The sequence below is a fragment of the Hypomesus transpacificus genome, chromosome 15 (assembly GCF_021917145.1).
Source record: "Hypomesus transpacificus isolate Combined female chromosome 15, fHypTra1, whole genome shotgun sequence".
NCBI lineage: Eukaryota > Metazoa > Chordata > Actinopteri > Osmeriformes > Osmeridae > Hypomesus > Hypomesus transpacificus.
The window spans coordinates 7,867,049-7,881,420 of record NC_061074.1 but is presented as its reverse complement, the minus strand read 5'-3'; the positions used below and the strand labels follow the sequence as shown (position 1 = coordinate 7,881,420).

General features: G+C 42.4%; 3 protein-coding genes across 3 annotated transcripts in view; all 3 read right to left on the bottom strand.

The window, feature by feature from the left end:
* hnf1ba (HNF1 homeobox Ba) overlaps positions 1-6,528 on the bottom strand; it is a 30,266-nt gene extending 23,738 nt beyond the window's left edge. The window contains exon 1 of the mRNA XM_047035914.1: positions 6,385-6,528. The gene's annotated coding sequence lies outside the window, so the exon portion shown is untranslated. The remainder of the gene's footprint in view (positions 1-6,384) is intronic.
* A 1,826-nt stretch (positions 6,529-8,354) lies between these two features.
* Positions 8,355-9,115, bottom strand: dynll2a (dynein, light chain, LC8-type 2a). The gene is made up of 2 exons (XM_047035864.1): positions 8,984-9,115; positions 8,355-8,846 (listed from the first exon to the last, which is right to left on the bottom strand). Exons 1-2 carry the CDS (start codon positions 9,113-9,115, stop codon positions 8,709-8,711), a joined length of 270 nt encoding a protein of 89 aa, XP_046891820.1. The 3' UTR covers positions 8,355-8,708.
* Positions 9,116-11,381: 2,266 nt separating this feature from the next.
* srsf1a (serine and arginine rich splicing factor 1a) lies at positions 11,382-13,748 on the bottom strand. Its single transcript, XM_047035863.1, has 4 exons — positions 13,326-13,748; positions 12,668-12,849; positions 12,293-12,465; positions 11,382-12,063 (listed from the first exon to the last, which is right to left on the bottom strand). The coding sequence occupies exons 1-4, from the start codon at positions 13,514-13,516 to the stop codon at positions 11,866-11,868; spliced, it is 744 nt and encodes a 247-aa protein (XP_046891819.1). The 5' UTR covers positions 13,517-13,748; the 3' UTR covers positions 11,382-11,865.
* Positions 13,749-14,372: the final 624 nt, after the last annotated feature.

Here is a 14,372-nt window from a genome sequence, read left to right as displayed (position 1 = left end):
AAGAATCTTTTTCAGTCAGCAATTTATTTCCTTGCTCTGACAGCCACAGTAGCAGGTTATCTCTTCCAGTCTATGAACTCTTTTTATTTCTCTTTTTTGTTAAGTGTTAATGTATAACTGAATGTGTGAGGAATCAGCACATTTCCCTTTTCCTCAGACACCAATCGATGTCCGTGTGGCCTCATAGAGCCAAGGCTAAATGGGATCTTTGTTGGGTATGTTTACTGTACCTCATCCATCCTGTCACAGAAAATAAACACCCTGCCCAAGATTTGAGGCAGTATTCGATTGTAAGCCCTATAATTCAATGAGAAGAATTGCGTAACTCACTTAACATCCTCTGTGCGGATGTTCCAACTTGTGTGACAGTGAAGCACAGAAATACAATTGAAAGGCATCTGTACGGTTACAAAATAATTACTTCATGTGGAGAGGAAAACAGAGATGATGAATGTGTCATTTTAGACAGCCGATAAACAGTGGGGTACATGGGCCAGGTAAACACAGTCAGTGTAGCTTTGTCATCCTAGAATGAAGTTATCGTGATCAAGACGTACACGGTCCACTTGATCACAAGATAAAGCAGGGTGGTAGCCACTTTGTTCTCTCTGAAGTGTATTACTATTTGTTTGCACAAAACACTGGTTATGATTCTAAGTTTTATGCAACTCAAGAGCTGCCTGGTTCTACCATGTTTGTTTAAGTTGGTTTCCAACTAATCTACTTCTCTGGCCCCATGCCACCTAATGTGAAACCAAAGTTATCTATTAGATCATGAGTAAAGAGAAAAACTTCACACTCAATCAACCGTGGCGTCTGTCTAGTCCCTCTCAAGCAGTACCGGGCCATAGCTTCCAGTGAGTTGCTGTCACCAGGCTGGACTCTCAGCCCAGCCAATCCACTACACCCATAGCTTCCAGTGAGTTGCTGTCACCAGGCTGGACTCTCAGCCCAGCCAATCCACTACACCCTGCTCTGACACAACGACATATTTGTCATCTGATGCCTTCTTTGTCATTCAAGATGAAGATCTGTTTCCTGATATCAATGGATGACGAGGACGTGTGACAAAATGCTAAATAATGGAAAACGTGTCTTAATGGTTAAATATGAGTTTTACAGTTGTGTAATCTACATGTTGTGAGAACAGTTAAAGGCAGAATATCAGGAGACTCTGATGTGCAGGGGGAATAGCTGAGGCAGATTTGAGGCAGGTCAATAAGTACCCAAGTCTGTCACTTTTCTGATGGTTATTGGGTTTTCTTCTTGCATTTCTTTTTGTTATTTTTGGCACCAAAACTATCTGGTCAAGGGTTCATGGCAGTGACAATCAGTGAGGTTAGAGTGCAGGCAGGACAGAGAGACAGTGATCGAGTTGTGCGAAGGTGCCAATACCAGTGCCCAGATCCGTCCCTTCCTCAAACTCACCCACCTGGCTCATCCCTCCCCCCGTCCCCCCCGACTGGACTATGGCCCCCTGTCTCTTCACGCTCCTCTGCTCTTCCCTTAAATGAATTCATCCGCACATCTCTGTCTCTCCAACACCACATTAACCCTGGCCACGGGAGGCATCCTCCTGGAAAATATGTCCCTCAGTGCTACATCAGTTTGACCTCTCCGGCCCCCCCCCCCCCCCCCCCCCCCCTCCTCCTCCGACCCCTCACTTTAGGCTTGCTTCACCTGCATTTCAACATAGCTCTAAGGCCAGCTCATCGCTCACAGGGTCTCTGTGACTTCACTGAGACCCGTCGTATGAGGAACACTGGGTCTGGGGACGATGGGGGCCCTCCGAGTGGGAATATAATACATGGATATCTCCAAGATCTCTGGAGATATCCATGTATATCATGCATGGATATCATGCACCAATCATAGAATACTAGTCCATCTCCATTATTTCCATCCTGAGGGCCTAAGTCATTGCACTGGGTCACGCTACATTGGCTGCTATCTGGAGGACAGAGAAAATCTATTTGGGAGGTCATTAGCTCATGTCCTGGACTAGTCATGCAGGGCTGGGTTGTAGATTGAGACATGGTGGCTGCCCCGACCCACCAACTGTATGAGTACCCCCTACCTGTGGGACTTCCTCATCCCTCTGACTCCCCCGACCCCCTGCATGACCCTCCACCCCCCTCCCTTCCTCCCCTCCTTAATCCTTGGCTGGTCTGCATGCTCAAATAGACCTTGAAGAGAGTCAGGGCCAGGTAAAGCCCTATAACAGCTCAAATGAGATAAAAGATCCTGTTTATAACACCTTTAAAATTCTAAGAGAGCAATGAAGACCTCTTAAATTATATCTGGCAACACTTATATTGTCTTGAGACTAATTTCAATCCACTTTTGGGAGTGCTTTATGCGTCTATTGGGAGAACAGGCTTCCAAAATATAGTAGCCCTATATTCTTATGTTTCAGTTCATTTTCGACACATGTAATACATACTAGATATTTGTAAACTTCAGGGTGGATGAATCTGTGAGTGTGGGCCTGTGGCAGTGAGCAACACTGGATCCAACTTTGTCTGAGTGGCAGATGAAGTGGTGAAGGTAGAGAAATAAAACAAAGCAGAGGATGAGGATGATGAGAAGAATGTGAAGGAGAACAAGGAGAAGGAAGTGGAAAGGGAAGAGAAGGAGAAGAAGGAAGAGAAGGCAGAGAAGGAAGAGGAGGAGGAGATAGAAGAGGAGGAGAAGGAAGAAAAGGAGGAGTGGAGTTTCACTGGGACTCATAAAGCATTGCATCGCTTTATGACTCCGTTGCACAACATCACATGCCTCTTCTGGCTGGATACGACCTGAGATAAGACCAGAGTCAAATGCCAAGCTCTCTGTCTACGCTTTCCACCTACTCCCTCTGCCGTTTTCACACACCCTCTACCGTCTGACACTCCATAGACCCCTACAGACCACCGCAGATCATTACTGACCACAACAGATAACCTCAGATGGCTACAGACTAGACAAGGCCCCCACAGACCACAACAGAACACCATACCACTACAGACGACCAGTACAAATCCCTGTGGAACTCTGTACTGTTGACCACCAAAGACCAGTATATTCTCTTAAAGCTGAGAAGGTCTGTGAAGCTCTCAGATGCCCTTGTTGCTGAGTTTCTATAAATCATGTCTTTATGACAAGCTGATTGCCTTATCCTTGACAGCCGCAAAAGGCAATAAAGTGGCAGGGTTACAAGCTGGAGGACCATAAACAGATGTGGTTGAGACTGGAGGTGGGTACGTAGTAGTGACAGGGAGAGCCGGTGATCGAATTTTGGTCAATAGCAACCATGTTTTCTTATTGACAAACGAGAAAAGGATCACTTTTTTACACATCCTGTTTAAATAACCCATAGGATTATAGTATCCAACCTGGTTTGTTTTTTGTATGTGTGTGTGCGTACGTGTGTGTGTGTGTGTGAGGGTGTGTGTGTGTGTGAGGGTGTGTGTGTGTGTGTGTGAGGGCGTGTGTGTGAGGGTGTGTGTGTGTGTGCGTGTGTGAGGGTGTGTGTGTGTGTGTGTGTGAGGGTGTGAGTGTGTGTGTGTGAGGGTGTGTGTGTGTGTGTGTGTGTGTGTGTGTGAGGGCGTGTGTGTGTGTGTGTCTGGGGTTACAAAACTTGCGGCCAATGAAAGACCGGAATTTCAACCTTTAACCTTCTTTCCACCTTTTTATACCGTATGTCAGATTACAACAGTGGTTTCTCTTACTGAATGTTTCAAAGTTCTTTCTTTTCTCCTTTGTAGATTTGTGTCATGACCCTTATGCAGCGTTACTCATATATATAATACTATGTGTTGTAAAACAGGATCAACCAATGGAAACGGACATGACATGAGCTACACTTAAAAAGCAATCAGATGATTCACAAACAGAAGATTACTCCGTACAGATCCCTCGATGATGCACAGCGTGTCTGTTTCTCTAGATATCCTCTTGCTCGTCCATATCACCGCCGTGAGAAACGCGGCCCCCCTCTGAGGTCTAATGTTTGCTTTTTCATTATTCTAAATGGGTATATTAATGAGACAGTGGCACATGAGCGAGACTGGGCCACGGTGAACCCGCACAGCGTGACTGCCCCAGAGACTTCCTGCATTGTGTTGCTCAGCTTCATAGCCTCCCAGTCCATTTGGAGGAAGCCATTAGAACAAACTGCTCTCGGGGGCAATACAGCAGACCGGTCATGACTTTTAGAAACATAATCACCCCTTAGTCCCCTGTGTGCAAGGACAAACCAAGTACACACACCTTCAGAAATAGTCCAGGACAGGTGAGGGACACTAGGCCCCTTCCATCGACATAATGGCGCATCAGTCTAGGAGGAAAAAATCGATGTGTTTTGAAACATCATACATGCTGTACACCAAAGGTCCCCTTTCTAACCACTGCTCTCATTCTGTTCTCCCCTTCTGTCTATTCCTCTCACTCCCTCCAGAAGAGGCATCAGCCAGTATTAATAGGTGCAATGGGATAATCGTTAACTCCGTCACTGTACAGTCTAGGGAAATCCCTGCATTGCTGAGAACCACAATATTTCTTCGTTTACGTTACTTCCTGGTAACCATAGGGCCCTGGTGTCTCCATTCTTCCATGACATTTTGGGAAATGTGGACATTTTGGGGAGCTAATTTATTTGAAACTTGACTTGAAAGTTTTCCTAATAGTATTTGTTACACGGAGACTGGTATGAATGGCCAGTAATTCTGAGAAGCACAACATTGGATTATAGTGGGAAAATCTACTTAACCAAACAAACTAGAAGACTGTCTGAACTAACACCAGTCTTTGGCCTTAGTTTGAGGGTAAGAGACTTCTTGAGCTTTTTACCCTGCAAAGAGAATGAACATGCATATCTACAAAAGCTGTAAAAGGAGGAGAATCGGATCACAGCACATCTTATCACGCTCTGTGAGCTGTAAAAGGAATCCAAAGACAGACATGTTCTATAGACATGATCAGTATCACAATTGAGATGATTATATTCTGGGGTTAAGTGGTGCCTTGAAAAGAGGGCAGACACATAAATTAAAAAGTTTGCTCATCAGATTAACTGTTTAGAAGTAGTAACTTTTCAGTATAGAGTGAGCATTAGTATTCGGACAGAAGAATATTCTTCTTATTAACATGACTGAGTCATGCTTAGTACTTGGTAACTTCTTGTAGGGAATTTGTGTGAATGTGTGTATGTGTATGTATGACATTCTTCACAAAAACACAAAATGGCACATATTTATTTTAATTGTAATATTGAATCTTAGTAGGCCTGTCTCCAGTCTGAGGTTCAAATTTCAATTACATTTAATTCAATGTATCCGATCTTAATACTAATTGTTGTTGTCCTTCAGACAGTTTTTTAAAACTATTCAGATTTACTGGAAGTAAGTGCAACATAATTAGGATCCAAAAGCCTAGTGTTCCCCTTGCATGGTATTACAACTGTAAGAAAAGGTGCCCCTCTTGTGGACAACTATACAAATAGCATGGGAATCATCCCACACCTTCCACATGATCCAGAATGAATTCTTACTGTATACAGTATCTACCTGCTCATCCTAGTCATGAAAATAGTCACCCATGCATAACCATGTGGTGTTTAAACTAGATCCACAAGCAAAAACCACTAAGTCAAAGCCTAAAAGCCTGAGGAGCCAGTGCATGTTTTCAGAAAGACAAGAGTGAGACACAGATAGACAGAGAGAGTGAGAGAGATGGATTACATAACCCTGTGGTGCAAGGATGTGCATGTGAGAAGGCAAACAGGACCACAGAGGATGATGCGGAGTGTGTCTGACAGAACCCAGTGGCAGGGACACTGAGATGGTAGTGAACAAGGTCATTTTATTTTTTTCTTGTTTATTTGATCAAGAGGGACAGTGTACATTCATAAACATTAAAATGTAAATGCACCCAATTATAGCCAAAAGGCTCATTTCCATTGGCAGTCCCTCTGCCAGAGGGATAAAGGCTTCACACCCTAGTTATGGAGTGAGGCCGCCCTCGGTCATGAAAAAAGAAGCAGAGATCACTGGCCTTACGGGATGCATCATAGAGCAGCCATTCCCAACCTTTTCCACTTTGCGGCCCACTTGCATAGCTCAAAAATGTGTGCTTACATACATATACATACAGTAGAACACAACTTTGTAATTGAGTAGGCTCAATTATAATGTAGCTACAAATTGTTAGCTAGCCTAGCTAACATTGCTTCTCAAATCCGTTGAAAATGGCTAGTGTCAGCTAGCTACTTTTACACAACTTTGTAATTGAGTAGGCTCAATTATAATGTAGCTACAAATTGTTAGCTAGCTTAGCTAACATGCTTCTCAAATCCGTTGAAAATGGCTTGTGTCAGCTAGCTACTTTTACTGTGTGAGTTAGACTTACCTTAAAAAATTGTCGATGTAGCTTGAAACGTACAATTTGAAGCCCCTTTCTCTCTTGCTTGAAGGGCAGCAACATGGAATCCCATGTACATCGTTAATTGTCCTTTTGGGAAGATAACCCGAACTCCTCCTAAAAACCGGCATTTTGTGTGCGAAAACTATCATAACTGCTAGCTACTGGAAGTGGTTGACCTGACTCACGCAATAAGCGGAAATGATGCCGAGTAGTAGGCTAATTGGTTGACTGGACCCCATAAAGGAGGGTAAATGGATTAGATTGTTTTTTGTTTTCTGTTTCGTATAATTCGATGAATTTTATGTGTCATTATGTTTGTTGTGTTCTACTGTATGTATATGTATGTAAGCACTTTTTACTGTATTAGCTCAAGAGAAATTGTGTATATGTGATGGAATTATAAGGCATTTGTAAGATTTTGTGTTTTGCAACAACAAATATCTAAAAAAGACTAAAACATCGAAGTGGGCGTATGCCAGCTGGGTATATAACCGATAACGTTCCAAGCATAAAATTGGCGTTTCGGTCATGATGAATTATTTAAAAAATATATGTTATGTATTTTTCATATTTTAGTTTTCATTGGTTTGGGGGGCCTTCTGCATTACCCTAATGTACCACTAGCGGGCCGCCCGCGGCACATAGCTTGGGAATCGCTGTCCTAGATGAAAACTCAAAAATCCGTAACAAACAATATATTTTTTTATGATAAAGCAATTGAAAAGCACCGAACAATCCAAGATATTACAGCCCTGGGTTATCCAGGAGTTAAGTGCTACCCTCTGAAATGTACTAAATATCATGTGGCTCTTTAGTTATTCAATCCTCGGGGCCTCTACACAATAAGGTATCCGTACTGAATGTTTCTATCAACTGGCTGTTAGCTAACCACACACTCTGAACCCAGAGGAAACACCTATTTGCTTCTGGAGATTTATAAACAGTCTCTGTAGACCTGTAATTCACTTACACAGTGCTAAGGGAACAAAGACAGCATAAGTATAACCTTGCTAAGAGTTCTCTGTTACCCAAGTACAGGGGAAAGTCTAGTGCAGATATTATAAGATCCTCTATTGTAGAGAAGCTTCTTCTGCTCTCACTAATAATTAATTAGCCACTTTCCTTTAATCCACAACCTATTTGCAGAAAGGTTTCTTACTCCCTGGTTTATAGACTTATGTTCCTGCCTGAAACTTCACCCAGTTGGCATTTATTCGCAACTTTAAAGAAAGTAGTATTCCCAAATGCAGAAAACAGAAGTAAATCAGTGAAGCTAAATTCAACAGCTGGAAAGTCATACTATCGAGCACATTGACTCTCAAAATGTAATGCTATAGCTTTCATGGCTTCCAGCTAAAGGGTGTTACTTAACTGAATAATAGGTTATGGAACCACTCACAACGGGAAATGAAGTACAAGACACAAGTATTTTATATTTTATATTGATTGAGCAAATTGAACAGTTTTGTACAATGCCACAATAGTCTTAAGTAAACTGCACCCAAGCCCCCAAAACTTAACAGCTAGAAGTGTGTACCAAGTAACCTACAGTTCCAAACAAAATAAAATTTACAAGGCTGAAAAATACCCAAACATTTTAACTAAATCAGTGTTTGGGTGACCTCGCTTGCTCTGGTGCCTCATGTGGTGCTCAATTAAAAGTCCTCTACAGTAACTCTAGTTCTGCCTAACAAAGCATAGTTATGCTTTACTAAATGTAACTGTAGGCATCAGAGTTTGGGTCGAAACAGTTTCAAACTAGGTAATTCAGAAGTGCTCATATTTTCATAGTACCGATGAAAATATGATCCAACCCAAAACCCTTGTCCTTCAAAAAGAGACGTTTCAATTTCTGTCACCGTCATCAAGATCAATAGACAACTAAATGATAAAAAAACAAACTGAAGAAGTTCTGCCATGAGTAGCAGCACAAGTCACTAAAGACAACACACTTCTCAAGCAGATGCACAGCTACTCCTTCTAGCTTGCCTTTATTACACAATCAAGGGCCATCGTTAAAGCATTTACAACTTAATACGAAGTATAACAAAATATGAAGGGCCTGTTTAACAAAACTCTTTACGTTGCATTTTTCCTGGCAACTATTGTAAAGTAATTTGACTGTAACATACACATTTATAAGGTACATAGTCCATGCAGTTGCGCACAGCCATTTTGCATCTCTATGGTATGTTTATGTTATTTGAAGTGTTTGTGTGTGTGTGTGTGTGTGTGTGTGTGGAGGCATCATCTGCATCCAGTGCATTGCAGTTCATAATCAGAGGCTTTCAAAACCTCACTGAGGGAACTCAGCCAGACTTGAAGAGAAGGATGGCCACTTGACCCAGGTAGAAGTAAATGAAGTGCTTGGTCTCATGGGTCACGTAGCTGCCGAAGTTCCTCCCAACTATGCAATGCCATGTGGGATTATACTTCTTGTCAAACTCCTAAAAAGGGGTTGAAAGAAGGGTCAGTTTGCTGTATGTGCATTCTGCATACAAGCACAGCGTTCCAATATTCAAATGTATTACTCATTGACATAACTTTAGGGTATGCAGGTCTACAGCAGTTATTTTGCACCTACTTTCTTGACGTAGGCTGCAATGTCTTTCTCTATGTTGTATTTCTCCATGGCCTGGGTTGCACAGTCCACAGCATCTTGCTGCATATCCTCAGACATGTCAGCATTCTTGATAACAGCCTTTCTGTCAGTCATGATGCCTGCTAAACAAATTGATTTATTCCACCACTTTGGTCTCGACATCGTACAAAAACAATCTTAAACTAAACATTTGAACGTTACCTTGTCCTGTTTACAACTGAGAGTTTAGGCCTTCTAGCCTGCTTAAATGTAGGCCTTGAACTACTTGTGAGACTATTGCCACTCAGGCGATAAGACATCAAATTGCCAATTGATTAAACTATGCGCCAACAGTTGAGAACTTAAACAGGTCATCGCTGATACCCCAAACTACAACCCTTTCTCGGTCATTCTTTATTGTGACCGGTTTGCCTTCAGTGACAAACCCAGGCCAAGTGTTCTAGGCATACGTTTGAAAGAAACTTGATGAAAGGTCTGATAATACGGATACTAGTCGTTACACTTTGGCAAACACAGCACAGTGACATCTCAAACTTGACATGGTTAAAAAATGACACTACTCTGAGCTAGGGTAGATTTAATATTGCATTGCAGAATGTGATTGATCCGAAATCACAACATGGGCAGGCCCAATAACTGATTCACTAATATATTTGCCGAAATCGAATGAAGTGAATTGTTTGCACACGAATCGAAACTCATTTGCCAATAACTTCAACCATGACACATGCATGTGGGAGTAGATAACGTATTGTCGCTCACCTTTTTGTGGGAGACAGTGAACGCTTTAAGCCTTCGCAAAATGCGTATTTCACCTCGCTGGATGTCTTCCGTTTTGCTTTCTAGCGGACACTGGTAATTTGATCAGATTTACTCACTGCAAAAAATGTGGGTATCTGCCCCGCTGAAATAGCCTGCCTCCCCCGCCCTTGACTGCTGCACGCCACATACAATTTCATTGGCTAGTGCTCATAGTTCTTGCAGGCATTTTCTAGCAGCCACTCTGTACCAGCATCTTATTTCGTCCCACAATGCATCGTTGTCAATACGGTAGAGGTAGACTGGTTGTCCTGGCAGCAGAAACTGACGGCGATGAGCAAATTATAAAACACTTAATGTAGCCTATTATGGTGTCTACGGATATATCAAATGATTTACTGTGAATTACATAAATAAATCGTGTTTCTTCTTTAACCTTGCCATTCTTTGACCAAGACGCACCTTGGTCTTAACGATTCTTCACGCTTTCCGATAATATCTGTGTTGGCCAATGTCTATATAATTTGTCGATTAGGATACAAGCTAAACTAATATCTTATAGCCTGTGAAGGGAAGCAGTGGTCAACATGTTTGTGTTTCCCAGTGTACCATATCCCTTTAAATAACATGTAACCCTTTTAAGTGAATAACTAAGAAAACAGGTAAATATTTTCAGGATTTTATTGAAAATGCTGGAGAAACCTAAAGCAAAGAATACAAACTACCCAATGTAATCAACAACCACCCCAATTTAATTCCCTTATTTACCAGACTGCTACGATTCCATCCTTTGATCCAACTTCCTGGTCCTGTTTTCCTTTTCCAAAAAAGTAAATCAAGCCATATCCTTTGACTGCGCACGTTATCACTTAAAAATTGATATATAAATGGGCTAGTTGCTCTGGGACTCCAATTAGTTCCGAATCAATTCATTTGACTCCTGGAAAATGGATCCCGTTCCAAGCATCCATCCATTCCTTGCCTATCCCTTCCCTACACGATCCACTCATCCGGCTCCAAGGATTGGGATCCACTGAGCCCCTCCTCCAATCAAAACCTTGAAATACCAGAAAAAAAATCAGAGGCAAACCATTAGAATTGTTATATTTGGGCCAAACCCAATTTTTCACTCAGTGCACTCATCACAGGTGGCTAGATATCAAAATGCCATTGAGGACCAAAAGCCAGCAGTTTGATTACAGAAAAGTAAAATAATCCTCTACTTTACAGATATTTTTTCTACCTTTGTACTAAATAAGCCCAGAGCCCCAGTCTAATATCAACCAGCTTCTATTTAGAAAAGAAAAAAAAAAAACACAAAAAAACACACAAAACAATACCAGTAATGTACACTTCAGAGGGACCGATTGTCCTGGCTGAGCCAAAGACATGCAATTCTTAGTTAATAAGTTGCAAAAAACAAAAGATGGAGCTGGAGCTGTAGGAAATGAACTGTGCTAAACCCAATACGATTTATCATGCATCCTGTTGCAACCACTAAAGTCCTCACATTACACATTGACAGAAATAGATACTGAAGCATACCATTGCCTCTTGACCTGACTCCTCCTCAATAAGATGTCCTATCCTGATCAAACAAATGAAATGTGCTCCACAATCGTTTATTCCAAATCATTCTTTAATCCTTATCTTCAGATGTCTAAAGGAAGACACAAGGGTAAAATACAGTTAAGCAATGTGATCCCCGCCCCTCCCAGCCATCCCATGAAAATATCTCAATTTTTCCAACACTTCCAAAAGTTTAACTAGTCGGTGCTCAACCTTTTGGAAGTTCAGCACAGTGCTATTCAAATGTTGCAAAAATTGAGGAGAAAACACAAAATCAATTAAAATGAGTTTACGGGGGTGGATAAAAACCAAATGGGATAGTGTGAGGAGGACAGGTGGGGGGGAAGACACCTACACAGATCATCCACGAGGACATCGGGAGATGAAATGCAAAAACAAAAAGCTCTAGTTGACGCTTGGATAGGGAGGGAGGGGGAAACTTATCGGGAGGGTAAAAACAAAAAAAGGTAAAAACAAAAAAAGGTGGTACACAAGGAATTCACCAACACGGCAACACATCGGTGACGGTTGAGAGTTTAGGAACGGGAACGAGAGCGGCTATGACGAGGAGAGTAGCGGGGAGACCCTCTGCCACGGGTGCGGGAGGTGCTGCGACTGCGGCTGGCGGCGCTGCGACTGCGGCTTCTGCTCCTGCTGCGGCTCCTGGATCGTGATCTTCCGTAGCTCGGGCTGCGGGGGCCGTCTACTTTCACACGAATGTACGCTGTCTCTCCCTGGTAGACACAAGAGAACTCAACTTTGAAAAAAAAGACATGTACACACACACACCTCCTTTCCATTGCAATAAAGCTGCACCTGTTGGAATCAAAGATGGATTATTAAGACAACCGCTAACATCACATTAAGTATCATGCTAGCCCTATACTCACCTTGGAAGGGAAGGGTGTGGGGGAGTGGTTTCTAAAACAATTATCCATGAAATGACTCCAAATGTTAGCATACCTCATGTGATCGGAATTTGGTGTTATCCAGCTTTCGCACAGCGTAGGTCATGTCTTCTTTACGCACAAACTCCACGACTCCGGTTCCATCCCGGAATACGTCCGCGTAACAAACGTCCCCAGCTTCGCGCATGTGGTCCTTCAGATCCTGCCAGCTGCCGCTTTGAGGAAGCCCTTCAAAAGAGAATCACAACAGATACATTGAAACAACAGGCACGTTTGCCCATAGGAGGAAACTTAATGGAAAAACTTCTAAGTGTAGCAAGCTACCCCCTTCCAAACGTAATGGGTTACATTGTACATTGCAATCTAGTACTGCTAAATGTAATTTTAAATGGCTACGGACAAAGGTAATCGGCAATAGTAATCGGCTCACCTGAAACAATGACCCTGTACTCAGAGCGTCTGGATGGGGGGCCGTATCTTCCTCTTGGGGCACCAATCCCTCCACCGAAGCCACCCCGTCCTGAACCCCTGCCGCTGCGTGGGAACTCAACACGCAGACGGTAGCCGTCGTAGTCGTAGCCATCCCGCCCATACACTGCATCGTCTGCATCCCTAATATACAATCAGGTTTAGATATTCCGGTTTTTCTTCTTATATAAATCATTAACGTGACAGGCAGTTTGTGAGGCATTATGCAAACATGCACAGTAGATTGCTCCCCGCTGTTAATCCACGTTGGGTAGCTAGTTGGCTAACGTTTGCTAACCAACCAGCGTGTCAGCTAACGACGGCTTGCAGGAAACAAAGACACTGCAATCTGAACTTGAAATGAACCATGCATTCAATTGATAGATCGTGTCAATGAAATTTTGCATTAAAGTAAACAAGGATAAAACGTAGAATATTTTGCATAGTTGCTAACATTTCAGGCTAGTGGATAGCCAGACAATCTCAATGATCAACGAGGTCGCGTGAATTGCTCACTGGCCAACAGCGTTGGAAGTAGGAGAAGCGCACGCGTTATCTAGCTAGCGCCATCGCGCTAGCTAATAGCATAATTAGCTGGCTAGGTAAGTGTTAGCATTTACCTTGGATCCTCAAATTCGATAAAAGCAAAAGGAGGTCCACCTCTTCGATTCTTCAAATCGATATCCCGAATCGCCCCGTATTTGTAGAACACGTCCTCTACATCTTTAGTGCGAATATCAGGGGGTAGATTTCCGACATAGATTCGGCAATCGTTATTTCCAGCAGGGCCTCGCACGACACCTCCCGACATAGTAGCTAGCAAGCCAACGTTTGTTTCTTATGGCTAAGGTTGAAACGCGACGTGGTAGTTCAACAGTTAACGCTAAAAACTACCCAATACCACAAAAAACAAACTTGGTTTAAAACAACAGCCAAACGACGTCCAAGCACACAAAAGTTGTCCTTCCCTCTCAAGCTAACAACCCCCGTGCTGTGTTCCGCTGGGTTTTCTTCAGGAACCGCGCTTCTTGGTTGGGGAGTCCCGGAAATGTGCGCATGTCTTGGTGATTGGATCTTTTCACTGAACCGATTGTTTTGAGTCAATTTTCCAAATGGAACACACTATTGAATGATACTTTCAGTGTAAAGTCTACAAATGAACAGCAAAGTGATCACTATAAAAAAACAATATAATACTATCTGACATTTTTGTATTTGGACTCGTTTTACACATCATTACACTCATGTTCAAAAAACAGGGCACATTTAAACATGACAAACCATTGATGTATTGAATCTGTATGATACACAATCGACACATTCTTGCACATTAGGAAAATCCACTGACGGTCGTTTTCCCTCCTAAACACCGTTTTCTTTGAAGCTGACAATGAAGTGAACGGCTCAGATTTGAATCTTCAGAATTAACTGAAAATGAATCATTCTCAGTTGTGATCCGAAAGGCTATTAACCCTTGGGAACTACAAAAGCCGCCACGTCCGCCAAACAAAGTAGTTCATACAAGAACAGGTGACAGGCACGACTTTATTTCGTATTAAGATGGCAAAATACTGTGTAATTAGTTATGCTGTTCAGTTTCTGTAAGCACAGCAATGCCACATAATTCCACACAGAAGATTAATAAATAAACTGTAAATCAGATCTAT